This window comes from Mustela erminea, chromosome 14 (assembly GCF_009829155.1).
Source record: "Mustela erminea isolate mMusErm1 chromosome 14, mMusErm1.Pri, whole genome shotgun sequence".
Classification (NCBI taxonomy): Eukaryota; Metazoa; Chordata; class Mammalia; order Carnivora; family Mustelidae; genus Mustela; species Mustela erminea.
The window spans coordinates 75,812,340-75,833,765 of NC_045627.1; the positions used below are offsets into that span (position 1 = coordinate 75,812,340).

A 21,426-nucleotide genomic window follows, 5' to 3' on the forward strand; every position below is an offset into this window, starting at 1 on the left:
ACCTCTGATTATTTAAATATACATGTATTGTGAAGGTGCATGTATGTATTTTAAACGGTGACTAATGGGCTAAATATTTAGCCCAGTCATGCCATCACAGTAATAAAAGCATAAAAAAAACACAAAATAATTTTTACAAAAGAGATTGTTTCATCTTTGTTCATTTTTTTATCACTGTGAATAATGGTCAGAGCTTCATAATGCACTAAAAATAATTACTAGCTACAATAAATTTATAGGTTTTCAGAATCTTTGCGGTTTTTCTAAGAGCTTTTTTATCATAAAGGTCAAAACCCCTGCTAGTCTCTAAGTACTTTAGACGTTACCTGATTTAGAATAATTTATGGAAAGGACAGTGTGCCCGAATCCCATTAACCTTCCCTGGCCCTTTAATCAGCATTTTATAATTTAGCTGTTCTTCTACAACTTTAAATGTTTGAAATCCAGCTGTTTAGTATGCTAGTCTAAAAATCTAGTGTTGGTAGTTACGTGCTTAGATAATATGCTTCTTTGATTTCCATTAATAAAAATATAAAAAACACCCTCTAAAGTAGATGAGATTTTTTTGAGGAATAAACTTTATACAGCATGACTAATGTGTTTTTATTTTGTTAAAATGGTTTCATATTTAAAACTTGAGAGAAGATTCTTTTATTATCATATCACATTGACTTTGGATTTATAAGATTTTTTAAATAAAATTTTTTGATGAGGTATACTTTATAGAAAGTGAAATTCACCCTTATTATGTATAAGTTCTGTGTATTTTGATAAACCTATACAGTCTTCTAGCCGTTACTACAATTAAGATACACAATATTTCCATCACCCCCAAAAGTTCTCATGACCCTTTGTTCAGTCTCCCTCCCACCCCTTCTACCACTCACTGCAGCTACTGGCAACAATCATCTATTTCTTGTTGCTCATTATAGTCTTCATGTCTGTCTGCTTCCATTTAGCATTTTTGTTTTTTTTTTTAAGATTTTATTTATTTATCTGACAAACAGAGATCACAAGTAGGCATAGAGGCAGGCAGAGAGAGAGAAAGGAAGCAGGTTCCCCACTGAGCAGAGAGCCCGACGTGGGGCTCAATCCCAGGACCCTGGGATCATGACCTGAGCCGAAGGCAGAGGCTTTAACCCAGTGAGCCACCCAGACGCCCCTACATTTAGCTTTTGACATTCATCCCTGTTGCTGCTTATATCAGCAGTTTTTTCTTTTTTTTTTTTTTTTGAGTAGGCTGTAATACACTTTGTTTATTAATTCACTGGTTGATAGACATTTTTAATATCTCTAGTTTATGGCAGTGACTAAAACCTCTATAAACATTTGTGGACAGGTTTTTATGTGGACATAAACATATTTATTTTCTTGAGTCGATGCTTAGGAATTGAACTGCTGGGTCATATGGTAAGTGTATGTGTAGTTTTATAAGAAATTGCCAGACTGTTTTTTTAGAGTCTCGAGTGTCCTGGAATAATACCACTTTAGCCTGGAGAACTTCTGTAACCTTTCTTGAGGCACATGTCTACTGACATTAATTTCTCTTGGCCTTCCTTTTTTAAGTAGGGTGGTTGGAGGTGGGATGTCTGAAAAAGTATTTACCTTCGTTTTTGAAAGGTATTTTTTACTCCATATGCAAGTCTGTATTGACTTTTAAATATATATAATATATAATATATTTAACGTATTATATAAAATATATATTTAATATATATTAACAATTAGTATAAAATAATATATTTAATATATGTGTGTGTATATATTATTCACACATACACTTTGGAGATGTTGTTCTATTGCCTTAAAACTTACATAGTTTTAAACAAGAGGTCTAATTATTTTCCTAGTTCCATGACTGCCATCAAGATTTTCTTTGGTTTGACTGATATGTCCGGGAGTTATCCTGCTTAGAATTCTTGAGTCTGTAGTTTTGTGTCCTTCATTATTTATGTCCTTCAGCTCTTCAAATGTGTCTTCTGCTCCTTTCTTTCTCTTCTTTCTGGGATTTCAGTTACTTGTATGTAAGCAACTCTTACATACCATGTTTTCTTTTTATTTCATCCCTTTTTCTCCCTTTTGTGTTTCAGTTCATATAATTTGTATTGATTTATCTTTAGGGTCATTGTTTCCTCAGCTATGTTTAATCAACTGATGAGTTTGTTGAAGGAATTTTTATCACTGATTCTTTTTGGTATTGCATTTCCATTTTACTATTTCTTATAGATTCCATCTACCTGTTTAAATTCATCTGTATAGGTGTGTTGACCACTTTTTTTCTCTAGATTCTTTAACATAGAAAGTCCATGTTGTGTAGTTGTAAATTTCAGGTCATCTCTGAGTCTGTTTCTGTTGATTGCTTTTTCTCTTGAAAATGGGGTTTTGGTTTTGGTTTTGGGGTTGTTTTATTTTGTTCTTCTTTTCCTTCATGTGTGTCTTCTCATTTTGTTATATTCCAGTAATTTTGAATAGAACTGTAGAGGCTGATGAGATCAGTGTATTTATGCCATTATAAGGGAGGTTGAGTCAATTAAACAGAACCTAGGCTAACTTGGGGTTTTATTGCTATGCTTACTGTCAGTTTATCACAGCTTTCACATCGCTCTGGCACTGGACTGCTGTTACCTTAGCACAGGGGCCTACGTGCTGGAGGATTTTTCTCAGTGTGAGAACCTGGCGGTGTTCAGTCATCCTGTACAGCTGAGCCCCAGGGTGGTCATCTCTCTGCGCTCTCGCAGCTCCTCACGAGGCAGATAGCTGCTATTTGGTATTCTGTACTAGGCTGCAGTGGTGCTAAGGTGGTGTTCTGTTCTTCTGGTCAGCCTCAGTCTCCGGGAGACTCTGTGTGCCTGGGCCTCCTTATTGTTCCTGTTCTTTCTATCTGGCAGCTAAACTCTGAGTGGTTCAGAGGAATTTTCTGCTGCTCCCTTAGCAGTGGAAAACCTGTATTGGTATCAGTATGGGGTCTTTGGCCAAAGGTAGTTCTCTGCCCCTCCTCCAGAGAGAGGTAGAAAGGTTGTTTTTTTTGTTTTTTCGGTTTTTGTTTTCCTACCCTTCTACAGCTACGATTTGTGTTTTCCTGTGCAATGGGGGTGTTAGGCTTTACTTCTTTCTCCAAATGGCCTGAGGTTTTGCTTCCTAGGAGGTTTAGAGACTGTGTAAAAAAAAACTACACAAATGGACAATTTCCCAGTTGCTATTTAGAGGGTTCTAATGATTGGTATCTATTTTTGATCATAGCTGCTTAATATAACACTGAATTTTTAAAAGCTCATTGGTAGGTAATTTGCTTTTATTTTCATATTTCATTTGCTGGTTTTATTCCTGCCTTCAAAAATTATTTCACTAATCCTTACTAATGAAAGATTTTGTCTTTTGAAATACTTGCTAAACCTTTCTCAGCTTTTGGCATTGTCTCTCTTATTTTTAAGTAACTGTTGAAAATCAATAATACTAAGTGTACTCTTAATTTAAAATTGAGATGTTTATGATTGTCACATTCTTGTTAGAAGGAACAAAACTAATACCCATATGTGGTAGTACAACTGTGTGCTTCACATTTCAGACTCCAGGGTGAACAATATACATTATTAATATGATTCTGGTTGGTTTGATAAGCCTTATAAATGCCAGACCTCTTCCTTCCTTCCTTCCTTTCTTTCTTTCTTTCTTTCTTTCAACTCATCATTTTATCTGCAAGAACAAATCCCTCAGCCTTCGGGGGAATGATCGGGCTGGGTAAAAGCTTCCTCAGAGGCAGTAATGCATGGACTGGAGCCAGACCACTTGGGTTTTAATTAGTTTTACATCTTAGTAGTTATGTGATTTTGGACAAGTTACCTATTCTCTTTATGCCCCCAATTTCCTCGTCAAAATTAAAGATATTAATAGTATCTAGCTCAGAAGCTTATTATAAGAATTATGAGGGCTAATATACATGAAGCACTTAGAATAGAGCCTGGCCCCATAGAAAGTACTGCAGAAGTATTTGCTATAATATAGAGTTTCATCTTGTGAGTCACAGAGAGCTGCCGATAAGCTGAAACAAACCAAAAATGGAAAGGCAAGGGATTGGGAAAAAATCCTGGTAAGAGATGATTCGGCCATAGGCTTATGCCACAGGCTATTGGGAGGGAAGGACAGGAGTGAACCTAGGCACACATCCTAGAATAGACAGGCATGATTACATTTAGTCAGATCTCTGCTTCCGATCACACAGAAAATGCTTTTGTGTACTTCAAGCCTGAGCTAAGTCCATGAGGCAGAGGCAGGAGGGAGGGAGAAGTCAAAGGGCCAAGCAAGGACTGGGCCAGAAGAGCCCAGGCTCACTTCTGTATTTCCTGCATTCTGATCAGAACACGAATAATCTGGAGTCAGACTCACTAATAGATTATTATTCCAGGTTTAGCTATGTGAATTTCAATAATTTATTTAGCCCTTTTCAGTTTCAGCTGCTTTGTAAAATGGAGATGATAAGAATAAGACTTACTAAAGTCATTAAAGGAAGTAATCCCCATAAGGTGCTTGTTCCTTAGCTCAGTGCCTTAAATATAGGAGATGTTCTGGATGGTCACCATCCTCCCTCCTGCCCACTGTCCTCATCATCGTCACCATCAGTTGTCATGGGAAATCCCAAGACACTGAACTCATGATCTGACACAGTCTTTGCTTCTCTACTTTTTCTCATTCGTCAGGCTTCTAAAGGAAGTAAGTACACAGAGAGCAAAACCAAGCAAACTGTTTACACTTTACTACTATGAAGTTTGGCCTTCATATAATAGACCCTCGTTGAACTAGGCTGGTCTGTTTGGAGAACTGGTTTGGTTTTTCCCTCAGCTATATACCAACACAGCTCTCCTTTGGCAAGGTAGAGGCTTTCAAAGCAAGTCATCTTCTGATAATTGCAGCTTTATTTCTAATCTTTATACTTTTTGCTTCTTGTTGCACAAATTGGGGCCTCAAATGATGCTAAATAAAAATGTTGATTAGCAGATATCCTTGTCCCATTTCTGTTCTCGGGGGAATGTCTTAGTCACCTCAGGCTGCCATAACAAAATATCACAGTTGGGGTGGCTTAAACAACAGAAATTTATTTTCTCACAGTTTTGAAGGCTAGAAGTCCAAGGTCAGGATGCCAGCATGATTGGTTTCTGGTGAGAGCTCTCTTCTGGCTTATGGATGGTCACCTTTGTACCTTGTCCTCACATGGCAGGAGCAAAATAAAATACTTAGGAAAAGCTTTTGATCTACTCTGAAGGTGATTAAGCAGAGACTGAGTCCCCAGAATAAATGGATGCCCTTGTCACTTTTAATATAATTTTTGTTCATAAAAATATTTGACTATGAAAAATTAAATTGAAATACTTTCCTTAAGATTTCATAGGATAGCAATTAAGAACACAGAAAAAGAGGCAGCATGTGATTCACATTTTTCTGTTGGTCTGCCTGGTGTCAGATTCCTGTTCATTTACTGGCGCTGGGATGCTGGCAAGTTCCCTCACCTCTCTAAGGTCTCAGTTCCTTCATCTGTAAAAAGGGCCTAATAGCACTACCTTTCCCTTGGGGCATTTGAGAAAATGTAAGTGATAATCTCTATGAAGTTCTTGGCACATAGCCACCACAATTTACTGAGAACCATCAATACTATTTTTGTTGTCGTTAAATTGAAAGACACTTGAAGGTAATACAAGTGAAGGAAAACAGGTTCCTTCTGGACACACACTACTTGAAGTTAAAATAACAAATAAAATGGCCTTACCAATATCTTTCTTTTAGCAAAAGGAATATCTGACCAAATTATTTTTAAAAATCTCTACTACATGTAAAAGTCACCTTAGGATACAGTTTAAAATAGATACATTTTTTAGGCCCCTCACCCCCCAACTCACGACTAAGATCAAGAGTCACATGCTCCACTGACTGAGCCAGCCAGGCACTCCTAAATTAAATATTTTAACAGTAGCATTAATTTGAAAAATAGAGCCTTGTCACATTGTAGTAAGTTGTAACAGTCTAAGAAAGTAGAAAATTACTTACAAGTTTGCGTAAACAATTATAATATATTGTATAGTCTATATTGTAATATAGTTTTAGCTTTTTTGCATGTCAACTATAGTTTTTGGAAAAAGCCTCAAAGCCAATTAAATAATGGATTTTCAAATAGGAACTGTGATGTGTTTCAAAGTCTAGCCGATCCTGTGGTGGAAATATATTTTAAATATATATATATATATTTTTAAAGATTTTATTTATTTGTCAGAGACAGACTAAACACACAAGCAAGGGGAGCAGCAGGCAGAGGAGAAGTTCCACTGAGCAGGGAACCCAGTGTGGGACTGGATCCCAGGACCTGAGGATCAGGACCTGAACCGAAGGCAGATGCTTAACCAATTGAGCTACCCAGGCACCCCTTTATTTTACTTTTAAGTAGGCTCCATGCCCAATGTGGGGCTCGAACTCATGACCTTGAGACCAAGAGTCGCATGTTCTACTGACTGAGCCAGCTGGGCACCCCCAGTGGAAATACCCATTTCTTACACTATTAAAAGATAGGGTTTTTTTCATGAGAAATTATTCAAAGAACCTGTTATTAAAGCATATGATTTCAGTGGTTAGTGCTAGGTGTTTGACCGGCAGAGTTTCTTTGGAGAATGTATGTCAACCTATTTTATCAAATAAGAAATCAGATATTTAAAAACATTGTGCCCAGAGATGCAGAGGGACTTCCTGCTATTTAAGAATACTTTGGATTTCTGTGAATTTACAGGTAAGTTCATAAATCTAAAGAAATCTTTCACAAGGAAAATGGAAAAATTTCAAAAGCAACTTAAAACTGTAAATACTTTTTTCTTCTTCAGATGATTTATAAACTTACTGCTGTCTTTAAATTTCTGAAAGACGTAGAGTATTTGTATTAATGAGATATTAATTCCTTTTTATTTTTATAAAGTTTCGGAAGTCCAAAGAAATGATATTCTGTGGATAGCCATGGCAGGGACTCATCAGATATGGGCACTGCTGCTGGACTGTGGCAGACTACCGAAGAAAAAGTAAGTGACCGTCTCTCTCTTTGGGCGAACTACACGAGTCCACAGAATCCCCTCTCCTCGGGTCTCTCTTCTCGCAGCACCTCTGTGCTAGTTGGGATGCGCTGGGCTCTGGCACCGTAACAAACAACCCGGATTCTCAGGAGCGTGAGATAAGGTTGGTTTCTTCTTGCTCACGTAGGTTCGGTGGGGAGCACTCCTCTGCCGAGCTGTTGACCAGGCTGATGCAGCAGCCATCATCTGGACCTTTGCCGGTAATCCTGGCAGAGAGAGGGGTGGTGAGTTGCTCAGAAGTGACACACATCAGCTTTACTTAAATTTCATCAGCCCAGGGATGTCTTGTGGCCACCATCGCTGACTTCCAGGAACGGGGAAGATCAGTGCTGTCGAGCCTCCGGAGAAGTGTTTGGTGGCCCCTCATCTCCCAACACGCGGCTCCTGTACCCCTGCTCAGGAACGCGGACATTTGAACACTACTTGGCAGAGTGCTTAGGGGCTCAGGTTTTGTGGTCCTGCCTAAGATTGAATCGTGGCTCTGCCACTCGCTGTCTGTGGGAGCTTAGGAGAGCCGGTTTAACCTCCGTGCTTCGGTCTCTTGGATCTACTTCATAGGCATGTTTTGAAAACGAGTAATATGTATGAAGAGCTCAGCCTAGTGCCTGGTTTATACAGTAAATGTAGGAGTTTCACCACCACTGTTGGGGACATAAAGATGAAAAAGTAGCACACCTGCACAGTTCCTTACACCCCTTCTGTAGAGCCTTGTCTCTTCTCCCGCACGTTCCAGGTAGAACTGACCGCATTCTTCTCTGTGACCTCATTACCCTCCCTACGTAGTTACTTTACTGCCCTGATAAGTCCCTTCTCTCCCCACCTCCCTTCCTCCTTCCCTCGTTTTCCTGCTCTCCCCGGTGCTGTTTCTGGTTGCATTTACTGGCTTCCAGAACCATTTCCTCCTACTCGGCTGTCCCTTAAAGTAAAATTGGCCCTCACGTAAATAAGAGGAACCCAATATCAGTAAAATATGAGGTATCAAGGAAGGCTTCCTGAAAGAAGCTGCTAAATTAAAACTGGGTAGAGGAGTAGGACTTAGGAGAGTGGAGGTTTCCCAGGCAAGAAGTGACACTCGTTTTGTGAGTAAAAGCCAGATCATGAAGCGCCTTATGCGTCCTTTGAAGAAATGTGAACATTATTCTGCATGCCTTTATGGAAAGTTTTGAGCTAGCTAGTGAAATGATTAGATCTGTGCTTTTGAAAGAACACTGGCAGCACTTGGCCTGGGACAAAACTAGAGACCGAGATAGCAGTGAGGGGACTATGGTTATCTCCAGGCCAGAGATGATAGCCAGACAGTACAGTGACCAGAAACGCTGACATGAGGCGTAATTATAAACAGTAACAGAGATGGCCAGAATGCACTGTTCTAATTGATGGCTGTTTTCGACCCATATGGTCAAGAGTGGGCTAAATTTCCAAATAAGTAGAGTTCTCTTGTCGGATCCCATGGACGTGTATCATAGTTTTAAGGATGCCTGATCTGTATTACTGATCTTACAGTGGTAAAGACTGCTAACATTTTAGAAGTTACTTTTTCTCCCCACTCTTTAATTAAAGAAACTCCTTTTTGAAATTAAGATTCATATTAATTACCTCTTACTTGTTTGGCATATTAGCTATCACATATATTTCCCTGACTACATTTTTATATAAGTTTGTTGAGTAAGTGGCTGACTTTTGTACAGTCTGTGCCTGTTTGCTCTATCTCCTGTTCTCTACCTAATTTAGCATGGGGAACACATCAGTGAATAAGTGGTTGGTGGTCATCCCTAGACTTCGGCTTGCTGGGCCATACCTGGAGATGATGATGAACATGCTGTCTCATTATTTTGCATCCTGAGTCAGCTGCTTCCCCTCCCTCAACACAGCACACCACCATGTCTTCCTTCTGTTTCCTCTAGCATAAACCCAGAAGACAACGTGTAAAACATTCTCTTAGAAAAAGAATCATTGTGAAGTCCTTTAAGTAGAAGTTTCCCTATTGTATATAAAAAATTGATTTTACAGTTGATTAAAACAGCATAATCGTCCTTTAAGAAGTTAAGGTGGGATCCAGATGTATCTGTCTCTGGCCATTTGTAGGAAACACACACACACTATCCAGTCAACCATATGGTCGTTCTTGTCAGGGATTTCCTTTCTGGCAATTGAGAATAGTTTCAATTTTGTGTATGTCCAAAAAAAAAAGTATGTCAATGATTTAGAAAAACTTTAGAAAAAGCTGACTTGCACACTTAAGGCTAAGATCACATGTCTGTCTTTTTTTGTTTGTTTGTTTGTTTTTAATTTTATTTATTTGACAGAGAGAAATCACAAGTAGGCAGAGAGGCAGGCAGAGAGAGAGGGGAGGGGAGGAAGCAGGCTCCCTGCGGAGCAGAGAGCCCAACGCGGGGCTCGATCCTAGGACCCTGGGATCATGACCTGAGCTGAAGGCAGAGGCTTTAACCCACTGAGCCACCCAGGCACCCCACATGTCTGTTTTTTAACAATGCTTATCTCCACCAGTTTCATCACTTAAATTCATTTGATTACTAAATTGGACACAAAATAATGATGTTGATTCCACCTGTGAACTTGGCTTTTTTTAGTGAGCTGAAAAAAGGAACCTGCCTTCGGTTTGCTGGAAGCGGAAATGAAGAGAACCGAAATAACGCATATCCTCACAAGGCAGGCTTCGCCCAGCCTTCAGGTCTTTCTCTGGCCCCGGAAGATCCCTGGAGCTGCCTGTTTGTCGCAGACAGTGAGAGCAGCACGGTGAGAACCGTCTCACTGAAGGACGGAGCAGTGAAGCACCTCGTGGGAGGAGAAAGAGATCCCATGGTAATGTGTGAAGGTCACTTTCGCATGCTACGCCCAGACCCTTAGCATACTTGCGTGTTTCAAATAGTGAAGAGTTAATAAATTTCAGGAGAACTAGTTCTTGGCCTGTCCATAAATTAAAGTGGAAGTCAGGCCCAAGGAATTGTGAATATAAAGAAACACAAGTAACAAAACCATCTAAGAAAAATCAATTGACTCTAATTTGATTACACAAATGTCAAGGCTTCAGGAAGTATGGAAGGATAAATACTGATCACCGAGGGAAGAGGAAAATGTAAATTAGATACTTGGCAGGAGGGTGGAAAGAGCAGATTAGTAGACTTGACTGGTTCCTGACCAGATGTGTGATTACTGTGAATAAAACTACCAAGTGCTGCAGGTAACATAGGTTCAAAACTCTGTCATTTTTTTTGGTCTAAATTGAATACCCAGGCCGATATATATGAAATTAGACCCATTTCCCTTTTAAGTAGAATATGTAGTCTTTTTATACCCTGTGTGGTAGCACTATAAAAATTTTAATGCGTGATGTTTTTTCTTTAAAAAAACAAAAAGAATTTATTTGCTTTTGGTGATGTTGATGGAGTAGGAGTCAATGCCAAGCTTCAGCACCCACTTGGAGTAACTTGGGACAAGAAAAGGAATTTACTTTACGTGGCGGACTCTTATAATCACAAGGTGAGTCTCAACAGAATTCTAGAATATCCTGCTTTTCATCTGTGGCATTTAAAAGCTGAAAGCTTTGTGAGCCTCCTCCAACTGCCACTTTAAAATAGAGAGGAGTAACAGTCTTTGACAACTATGTACAAGCCTTTGCTGTTCTTTTCTTAGTCCTTTCTTTGCAAAGAGGATATGATGGCACTTGGAGCTGGGGAAGGGACTAAATAAATCCCCCATGACTACAGCAAAAAATCGTGAATTGCGATCCATCAAAGCTGCCTAGTGACAGGGTAAATAAGAAGGCAGCAGGTGGCAGGGAAATTAATATGTCAACTAGCAAAGGAACGTTTTTGAGCTGTTGCATAGTTGCACTGCCTGCTAGCAAATAATTCCATTTTCAGCAGCATTTCCATTTTTGTCTCTGTTGCACGAATTATTCAACTGTTGCCATTTTTATTGCATTTTTCTTTTCTATAAAAATGAGTGGAAAATGTTAATACCTTGTGATGACACCATAAATTAACATAATTGAGGCACAATTGGAAATCATTAGGTTTAACATAGGCGGTCAATTCTCAACCCGTGTTAGATGTTCATGAGAAAGAAGAAAGTCTGTTCAACTGCGTCTCATTGTGAAGAAAAAGCATAGCATTTAAAAAAATTTGATTCCAGAGATAATTTCATCAAAGATTGCTGCTGAAAGATAAGATGTAACTGGGTGTTTTACGGAGCTTTTAGCTCTCAAAATGGAGTGTTTCCCCTGAGTCTGTAATTTGAATATTTGACTTTTCAAGAAAATAGGGAAATGCCTATTTTTTTCTTTTAAGATTGGTTGATTGATCTGAGAGAGAGCACCTGCGTGAGTGTGGGGACGAGAACAAGGGCGAGGCAGAGGCAGAAAATCTCAAGTAGACCCCTGCTGGGCACGGAGCCGAATCAAGAGCCAGGCGTGTGGAGTATCGGGCTCTCTGCTCAGCGGGGAGTCTGCTTCCACCTCTCTCTGCCTGCCTCTCTGCCTACTTGTGATCTCTGCCTGTCAAATAAATAAATAAAATCTTAAAAAAAAAAAAAAAAAAAAAAGCCAGACACTTAACTGACTGAGCCATTCAGGTGCCCTGGAAATGCCTATTCTTTTTCTCAGATTTAGTAACAATGCTAATAGCAGTCAAATTCTCTGGTTTGCTTTTCAGGACACTTTTCTATACTATGAACATGAAATTGACCTTCAGATATATACTGCATTGTTCTTTCTTTTTAGATTAAAGTTGTGGATCCAAAAACAAAAAACTGCTCAACATTAGCAGGAACTGGAGACGCTAGTAATGTTACCACTTCGAGCTTTACGGAGTCAACTTTTAATGAACCAGGAGGCTTGTGTATTGGAGAGAATGACCAGTTATTATATGTAGCAGACACCAATAATCATCAAATTAAAGTGATGGATTTAGAAACAAAAACAATTTCTGTGGTAAGCAATCAAAGTATAAGTTAAAGAGTATCATTTTAAGAATGATACTGAAGTCCTCACAGCACAGAAGGAGACACTTCTGGTCAGACTATCTCCAGGTTAGACGTGAAACATGTAGGTAGAGTAGTGAGTGAATGCCTCCTTCCGAGATGCTCAGTTCTTGGTAAGTTAAAAATTCCATTTGTGACAAGAGTGTTTAAGATACTGGAAGTTGGAGAGAATTGGAACTTTCATCTATGTTTAAATGTCTTTAAAAAAATGTATAGACATATACACACTGAACCACAGAACATACACATTACATGGGTTGGGTTGTCCAGTTCTGTGTGTGTGTGTGTGTGTGTGTGTTTAAGGATTCTTGGATTCACCATAGGAAACAAAGATCACACATTAATCTCTTATCAGATAACTTCCCAAAGGAAACTCTAGGAGCCACACTTCTCAACACATTGAAAATAAGATTGGAAAAAACCTTACTAAACAGAGTTCTAGTCAATTTTTAAAGATTAGGATATAGTCTCCAAAAATTTTCAAGCTACCTCTTGATATATCACAGTTGGCTGGGGGAGGGGGAGCTTTTTCCCTAAAATTCCAGGAATTCCCAAAATATATTTTAAAATAAAAATACAGAATACAGTACATAATACAAAATATTATGCCATCATAATATAAGTGTTGTTTTCTCCTGACATAGATCATCTTATAATCAGCAGTGAAAAGTTGTAAAGTGGAATTATATCCACTGCGTTTAAATGATAAACTTTTACTTTAATTTCCTACCATCTATAAACATACTGGACAATGAACTTAGCTCTGTCTCATTAGTATTGGTAATCTTATAGACAGGATGAAATATGTTTCTGAACCTATAAAATAACCATGAGGACGTCTAAATAAGCACTCTTCTCATTCAGACTAGAATGGGGGTTAAGTTTCATTGACACAGAATCTCATTTTTCAACTGTGGTTCAAAAATAAGCTCTTTACGCTTACTATAATGTACTTGTGCTTGAAGTAACAGATCTTCTTACTTCCTAGCTCCCAGTCTTCAGACCTGACAACGCTGTGGTAGATGGCCCGTTCCTAGGAGAGAAACAGAAAACATTACCCAAACTACCTAAATCTGCTCCAAACATTAGACTGTCTCCGGTGGCTGCGTCTCCAGGCCAGACCCTGCAGTTCAAGCTAAGATTAGAGCTCCCATCAGGAACGAAGCTGACGGAGGGCGTGCCCAGTTGCTGGTTCCTAGCCGCTGAAGGTACAAGATGAATCCTGCAGACATTCCAGTATCAAATTGTACTTTCCCGTCTGCCTCCCAGTGGTGTAGTGATCTAAATCTCGGAGTCCATTCTAAAGAAGGAAATTGATTTTCCCTTTGAGTAGGATATTTTTAAAAATACTCTCTTTTAACTGAAGTAACTTGATTTGGGCTTTTCCCGATTCAGCTTTTTGGTGGTTTTACTGTTACCTTTTACTCTCCCACGTCTGCGTCTGTCCAGTGCTTCAGTGCTTTCAGCTGGTGCTTGCTTCATTTCAAAAGGACTTGATTTACGTTAAGCCTGAAGCTACATTTTCTTCTTTAGAGATGCCAGAGGTAGAACTCGAGCCCCATTACTTGCTTGCTATAAGAAAACGGATGCCCAGACCGTGTCTTAAAAGTATGCCATCCAAGTAGACTAAAACATTGTTGAAGGGTATGTAATTGAATACGGATGAATCACTCTGATCGGAATGCAGGCAGAGCCTTTGTCCTTACTCACTACTTTGTAGTCATTTAAGCTAAGAGCACTTCCTGTTTGAGTCTATTCTCAAAGTATTCAGTGACTATAAATTGTGTAAAGATTTGAATGTGTATTTGAATCACTGTGTGATCTCAATTGTTTAAGGACTCAGCCTGCCGCTGGCCTGCTGGCAGTGCTTCCCAGCCCCTCTAATAGAGTGAACAACTACTGTAAACTCCTAGCAGTCAGAACTAAGGGCTGACTCCTTGTCTCTAATGACCTTCCTCTGGCCCGGTCTCCCACGCTCTTTCACATGTTCTCAGTCTTGCATTTCCTCCCGCCTCCCCCCTCCTACCCTCTCACACACTTCTCTCGTGCCTTCCCAGTCCCAGGCTCTGTGCCTTCCTACCTTGCTACTTTCTCAGGGCCGCAGCTGCGCTCATGCAGCTACCCACTGGGCATCCACACCGAGAACAGAGAGATCTCAGTGGTGTAGCCAGGAGCAACTGCTGGGTCAGAGTGGGGAGGCCGGCTCTGGGGTGCCTGACTGAGCCCTGGGAACCACCCCGCCCACCACGAGGTAGAGAGGGCTGAGCTCTGCAGGTGAGAAGGAGGGAGAGGTTCAGAGCCAGCTCCATGGACAGGGACTGGGACAGGGGAGTCCTCAAACCCGGGCCATTCCTCAGTTCTCGACTGTTGGCTTAACTGTTGTGCCGTGTCTGTTAGTCGGCAAGCACTTGCGTCGATTGGGATCACTGTTAATTTCCCGTCTCCGAGACTAACTAAAGAGCAGTGGGTTGATTTTTAAAATATGATATTGTCAGATGAACACAGATTAATAATGAGCCACTGGAATACAAAATACGGGTAGTATTAAGGTGAAGTAGTCTGTAGAGAAAATTCCTATTTTATCCTAGTCCAAAATAGTGGTTCCATTTTCATTGTACGTGGGCAAATAAGTTTTCAGACAAGAGTCCTAAAAATTTAAGGTTTTTGAAAATTATTTTATAGCGTACATTCGTACATTTGTGATTAAAGGAAGGTTTTTCTTCTTGGCCAATTATTTAGAGAACGTAAAACATCTCTAACTGAATTTTGGTCTATATAATCTTAAAGGTGTCAGCACATGTGAAGATTTTAAGCTCCCCCCTTCAAAAAAGGCATTTATAAAAGCACCACTGGCATATTATAAATTCACAAATCCCACATGTGATATATCTGAAAAATATCTAAAAAGACTTTGCGTTTATTTCTAGAATTGGGCATTAAAATAGCACAGTTGTTTTCCTGTTTTGATTTAAAATATAAAAAGTTCCCCGCTATTCTGCTATCTAGCAAAGCCAACCATGAAATAAAACATATTCTCCCAAGAAAGCAAAGGAGGCCAAAGAATTTTAAAGAGAATTTTTAAATAATGGTTTAAAAGCTCTTTACTTATTAACTCTTTAGATTTTCACCTTTTACTTTCTCCTTCTCCAACCTGACATATTTTTCTTAAATTTGATTTTTCAACCAAGAGAGAACTAGAAGCAGTACTGGAAGGGAGATGGAGAGGCCTAATAGAAGCAGGTGTTCTGAGTCTGTTGGCCCATGCTGAGGTGAAAAGAAAGAAAAAAGCTAAAAAGTAGACGTAGAATTTCATTACCACTCAGTAGGCGGTCCAGTGTTTGTACTAATGACCCAAGTCGTTGAGAAGTCATGAGACTGTGCTCTGCCTCTTCTCTTTAAGATGGCAGGAAAGCATGTTCTTGTGTTTTCCAGATGCGGGCTCTTGATTTCTAACCCCTCTTTAAGCCGAAAGTCCATGTAAACTTGGCCTTCCTCAGTACGACACCGACGTCCTTTCTGAGAGGCACTGCCTGAATAAAGACATGTTTAAAATTCTGATACTAGAAGCTTGAAGATTTTTAGTGGTTTACTAGACCTGTGTTATAATGTATGTATTTAAATCTAAGAAGAGTTAGGTATTAAAATGAGGTAGACAGAATCTTGTGTTTACATTATTGAGCCCATCTGAATAATATATACAGTGTTACTTGTTTCTAAAAATGTATTTCTTGGTTTTTACCTTTGGATATTTAATAATTCATCATGATCTTGACTTTGAAAGTCACCACAGAGTTGTACATACATTGGTATACCTTAGGTTATTTTGTAGTTGTCATATGCTCTTCCTAAACACTTTATCTGATAAAAATGGCCTTCTAGAACTTAGTAGTTTTCATTTTTTAACTTCAAGGATTAAGGATCTATAGGCATATTTGCATTATTCAGATTGGTTCCAGTAGAAATTTGCAATTTACAGTGTTGAAAGGAAGAATTTTAGTAATTTGATATCCAGATTATTAGCCTGGGAACTTCTGGGTGGTCATTATATCCCATCTCTGTCCTTCACACAGAGCATAATGCCTGGCTCTTAGAGGCTTTCATTAAATATCTGTTGGTTGAATGAATTTAGTCTTCATAAGTTTTGTCAAATTACCTTGTCTTCTTATACAGTTAGTAATTTACCTTTTTATTTTCTAGGCAATGAGTGGCTTCTTCAAGGACAGATACCCTCTGGAGAAATAGAGAGCATTTCCAGTCAACCAGCGATCTCGCTGCAGATTCCTGGAGATTGCTTATCACTGGAAGCGGTGATATCTATCCGAGTGTTCCTTTATTACTGTAGTGCAGACAGCAGTGCCTGTATGATGAAGGGGATTTTGTTCAGTCAGCCTTTACAAATAAGCAGTGCACACCAAGGGGGCATCGCTCCAGTAGAGCTCAAGTATGGATTTTAACAAGCCACTTAGCTACACGGTCACCATGGCCGTTATCCTCTGTCCTCGTCATCGCTCTGACTTAGGAAAAGCAGCTTTATTTCTGCCTCTGGATACCAAGAAACCCACTGCTCAGTTCTAGCGACTGATATTAAAGCTATGCTCCATACTTACTTATCTATTATAAACAAATTCCTTCATTCTGGCTGTATACCAGCTAAATCACTGACCATCATTTGAACCATGATTTAGTAATCTCTGCTGCTATTTGGCACAAAACTTTAATCCACACTGTAGTCTAGAATATTATCATGAAACTGATTTGCAGTGAATACTGTTAATAATAATGAAACCAAATATTTTAACTAACTTTTTCTACCTTTACTAGCAAAGAGCACATTTGAATATATAAATTTCACAGTAACTTTAAACAGAACCTAGGATCCAGTCCACATGTTGGTATCAAGACACTTGCTATTCAAAGCCTAAGGTCTGTTTTAAGCCAAAAAAAAGTCTTTACATCACAGTAGAAACTTAAAGAGTAACTGGGTGGTAAATATGTTCCTTGTCCTCTTCTGGGATTCTCTTGGTTGAAAGTGATTTAAAAGAGTTTCTATTTTTATTATAAATTATTTGTTATTTTAACATATCATTATTAATGCCTTATAACTCTATTCGGAAAAAGTATGTCAAAGGATGTACAGACTCCTTTAACTTTTTCTGAAGGAATACAGTTTTACCCAGTGATGAATGGGTCCCCAGAGATACCGCACCCTCCACGGAGAGAGGGACTTGGGGACATATTACTGTCTGTGATACTGTTTATGATAAAGAATAAATTGGGACAGTTGCATCTGAGTAAAGGAGTATAAATGTTATAAGCATTAAAATATGCAGATTGGTTGGGGTTTGTGTTTTTTGGTTCCTATATTCAGAACGTAAATTATCATTTATTGTGATGTTTTTAAAAATCAGTTTTAAGCCTTCGAAGAAAATTCTAGTGTGAAGCACTTTCATGCTATTAATATGTATATATATTTATTACTCTTTTTAAAATATTAGGGCTGAAACATAGAGGGCATTTACTGACACTGGGGTTATTTTTAATCCAAAAAGAAATTGTCACTAGAAGATACTGAACGTGTTTTTATTATCATCATTTCTGATTATAGCTCTTTAAAAGCCTATTCTTTGTTTTACTGTAATTGATTCAGTATGTTTGTGATTTAATCAGCTTATAGGATTTTTTAAACGTCAGGTAGACTGTATTTATTTATCCAATAAATATCTGTAGACAAGATGGCATCATATGCCTTTCGCGCTTCAAAAGCAGATTGGAAGTGCATCACCTGCCCATTTTTCTTCTTGAAATAGAGTTTTGAGCATATCAGCTTTATTCCCACAGGTTACCTAAACCTCTGAAGTAAGGAAGTGTGTAGTCCTGACTTGGGTTCAGTTTGTAACCTGCTAATGCTACTTTTAAAGAGATGTAGAAATATACACTTAAGAAGAATCTTGTTTAAAATTATATATAATTACCTCACAAACCTTTTCTTTCTGTGAAAAAACATTCTGTAATAAAGCAGTGTCTAACATTAATACTCTCTTTTATAGAGAATAGGACGAAGTCATGTTTTAATCTCATTTGAAACATAATACTTCTTCCAGTTGGATATGATGAGAATACTTCACTCCCTGAGAAAGAAGTATATGCAGTTTTAACCTAACTCAGAAATACCTGATGATTAATTTTTCAGTATAATACACAAGCACACATATAGTTCTGTATTACATGTTTCTCAGAATCTTTTAATACTCCTTTTGTCTAGACAGTTTTCAGTTAGTAGGCTTATACTCTTCTTTCAAAGTATAGTTTATTGAACATTCTTATTCTTACCCAGTTACCAGTCTGCACGTTTCTTACATTAAAAATATTATTTATATGGATTTAGTATGATTTTCTGTAAATCCTACTAGAGCAGTATAAATAGGTTCCTAGAACTTATGACTAATATAAACCTCTTACATAAGAGGAAGCACTAGAAAGTTTATTTTTAAAAAACTTGATCCCTGTCTGTCTTCTGTTTTCTATAAGGACTTCCATATTTTTTTTTAACTTCTGCTTCTCTTTCTTGTATAAATTAATGGCCAGTGATAGTTTAGAAAGAGTAAGGTTTTCGTTTAAGTCACCTTAATCAAAAAGTATCAGTAATGGGGCATCACACACACTTCGACATCATACCTAGAATCTTTGCCCTAAATTATTGTGCTGCTTTGTCACAATTTTTTCCACTACTCCTTATGATACCATTTCACAAGTGGTAGAACTTTTTTTCCCTGAATTTATACTCAGGATTAGTATGGTCCCTGAAAAGAATTTTGTTTATCTTAAATATGCTGCCTCAAGCAAATATTTGACCAATTTACAAGGAAAAACTTAACAGTTTAATCATCCATAAGTCTAACTTCAGTCAAGTTCAGTGACTACAGAACAGTTTTCTCCTTGACCGTTCTAATACTATAGTCCTAGTATTATTGGGCCCGCAGAAAGCTATAATATTAACCCAGCAGAAACGTTTCGCATGTGTGGACGAATATATGTCATGTATGTGTATCTGTGTACACATACATAGAAAACAAAGATCAAGTCAAGAATTTCCATCTAAGTTTCTCTCCTGGGCAGTGTAGTTTTGAGTTAATATCACCAAATAACTTACTCTCTGCTTGTTTTTCCATGTAGGAAAATGTTGAAAATACATATCAGAAATAATTTTCTGCCTGCACAAAATTTACTGTTAGTTTAGCATATCTGCCAATTAAAAAGACTTCAGTCTGACCGTTGTATTTGGCATCATGTTTAAGAACAATTACCAAAAAATAAATTCCATAGTTCACAGTTGCATAAAAATACATGAAGAGGAACTGTGTCAACAGTGGGTCTCCTGAATAATGAAATTATGAATATTTTAATTCTACTTGTCTGTATTCTTTTTTCAGTGAACAATGTGTTATTTCCAGAAAGAAAAAAAAATTGGAAGCATTTTTTTAAAGATTTAAAATGAACTGAATTATAAGTGCTAATGTAACTTTTCTAAAGTCATCTTTATTACCACGGATCAAAACGTAGTCTGGAGCCCTTCGTTCTGTTGGCTCTCTTAATTACGTGATTTGACAAAGAGAGAAATGATCATGACTTTTTCTTCTGGTGCTTGTATAGTGTAATGTAGTAGAGTGGATGAGAGCACGTGCTTTGCAGGCTCTAGGATTCTAACCCTATACAATGGGGCTGTTCTACCTGTTTTATCGGGTCACTGTAAGGATTCAGTGAAACAGTGTGCGTAAAGCATTTAGTAATTAATGGAACTGCCAGTTATTTGCTTAGTTAATATGATATTAATTTATGAGCATAAACACATAGTTTGACATTTTCTTTGCAACTGAAATTTCTAAAGGAAAATATTTCTCAACCAACTATTTGATATGTTACTAATCTCAGTAGAGCTGGGGTTCAAGAAGAGAAACTGTTTGTAATAAAATATATTACGATTTTATAAATGATGTTATAGTTAGAAACAAACCTACAGTTTTATGAAAAGTTTCTTAACTAGACCCAGAACTAGGAGTCATAAACTTCCTTTGAGAGGGTCCGGACATACTCACCCTGCAGCCATTCCTGTAACATGCTCTGATGGTGCTTTACAAAGTCTTCAAAGTGCCTTCCTGCATTTTTGCCTCACTTGAGCTTCAAAGTAACCTATGAATCAGGCAAGGAGATGTTACGTCCACTTTACAGATGTGAAAACGCCGGTGACGGAACTCAAGTTCTCAGAGTAGTGCTGATGCTGGACCGGGCCTGGCTCGGGCTGCTGCTCGGCCAGTTGCTTGGAGTGACTAAAAGGTGAATAGTGAGTGATGTACATCTTCTCTGAAAACAGGCCTCCTAATTCCTACCTCTGTTCCTAGATGGAGAGTGAAAAACTGCAGAATTAAGAGTACTCCTGTGCATTCTTTCTTCAGCCTCTGCATTATGTAAATAAAGTAGTACAGACAGCTGAATTTATTGAGTGCTTACTATGTGCCTGGCACTTTTCTAAGTGTTTTTAATGCATCAACTCATTTAACCCTTACAACAGCCTTCTGAGAGACAGAGACTGTTTTTGCTTATCTCCCTGATGACGAAACTGAAACAAAGTTCTGAGCAGTTCGGTAGGTTGGAGATCCTGCATGTAGGAAGTGGCGGGGCCGGGATGAGTCTGCTCCCCCTCCGGGCTACACTGCCTCTGAAAAGTGGGGGTTTTTTTAGACCTAAATCTTTCAAAGCTATATATAGTAAAGAGTAATTAATCCAAAGAATCCAGAAAGTCCTAGTGATGATTGTTTTTGAAATTTAAATCAAATCCATTAAACTCTGTTAGCTCGTTGGACTTTTCATTATACACTCTTATCCTTCCTGGCTTGGAACAGTCTGTATACTTCTGTTTCCCAAAAGATTTTATGTACCGTTCTTTCTTAAATTCGGATATTATCCAGAATTTTTCTTGGCAGACGGAAGTATTAAAGAATTAAGTAGATTTTTCAGTTTTAAAGTTCCAACAGTGCTATTTTAATTGGTCTTCAAAAAGTAATTATAAGACCTTGTCATAAAGGATAACAATTCTTAGCACAGAGTTGTCTCAGACCCTAACCATCTTCATATTAAAGAAAATTCTGTTTTTAATAACCGAAACGAGTTAGAAGCATAACATTTGGCCAGCCTGTAACACACGGAGAGCCCCTAAAGTTGTATGCTTCCTTCCTACGTGAAGGATGTTTGGTATGAGACCCGCCACCACTCTCACCCTCCACCCCAGTGACTCAAATATACGTGATTCTGTTACAGCAACGTTTGCACC

The 21,426-nt window shown here is 38.3% G+C and overlaps 1 protein-coding gene and 1 long non-coding RNA gene across 4 annotated transcripts in view; one reads left to right on the forward strand and one right to left on the reverse strand.

Moving 5' to 3' along the window:
• The window catches only part of NHLRC2 (NHL repeat containing 2), a 53,059-nt gene extending 32,469 nt beyond the window's left edge, over nucleotides 1-20,590 (forward strand). The window contains exons 6-11 of the mRNA XM_032313820.1: nucleotides 6,950-7,049; nucleotides 9,692-9,923; nucleotides 10,479-10,601; nucleotides 11,842-12,051; nucleotides 13,090-13,309; nucleotides 16,299-20,590. Of these exons, the coding sequence (XP_032169711.1) occupies nucleotides 6,950-7,049; nucleotides 9,692-9,923; nucleotides 10,479-10,601; nucleotides 11,842-12,051; nucleotides 13,090-13,309; nucleotides 16,299-16,555 (1,142 nt within the window). The 3' untranslated portion in view covers nucleotides 16,556-20,590. The remainder of the gene's footprint in view (nucleotides 1-6,949; nucleotides 7,050-9,691; nucleotides 9,924-10,478; nucleotides 10,602-11,841; nucleotides 12,052-13,089; nucleotides 13,310-16,298) is intronic.
• Nucleotides 7,044-21,426, reverse strand: part of LOC116573630 — a 51,329-nt gene continuing 36,946 nt past the window's right edge. For all 3 annotated transcript variants that reach the window (XR_004278898.1, XR_004278899.1, XR_004278897.1), the window contains 6 exons: nucleotides 20,195-20,288; nucleotides 16,284-16,458; nucleotides 15,418-15,631; nucleotides 13,520-13,673; nucleotides 13,045-13,134; nucleotides 7,044-7,306 (listed from right to left, as the gene is read on the reverse strand). This is a non-coding gene — a long non-coding RNA (uncharacterized LOC116573630). The remainder of the gene's footprint in view (nucleotides 7,307-13,044; nucleotides 13,135-13,519; nucleotides 13,674-15,417; nucleotides 15,632-16,283; nucleotides 16,459-20,194; nucleotides 20,289-21,426) is intronic.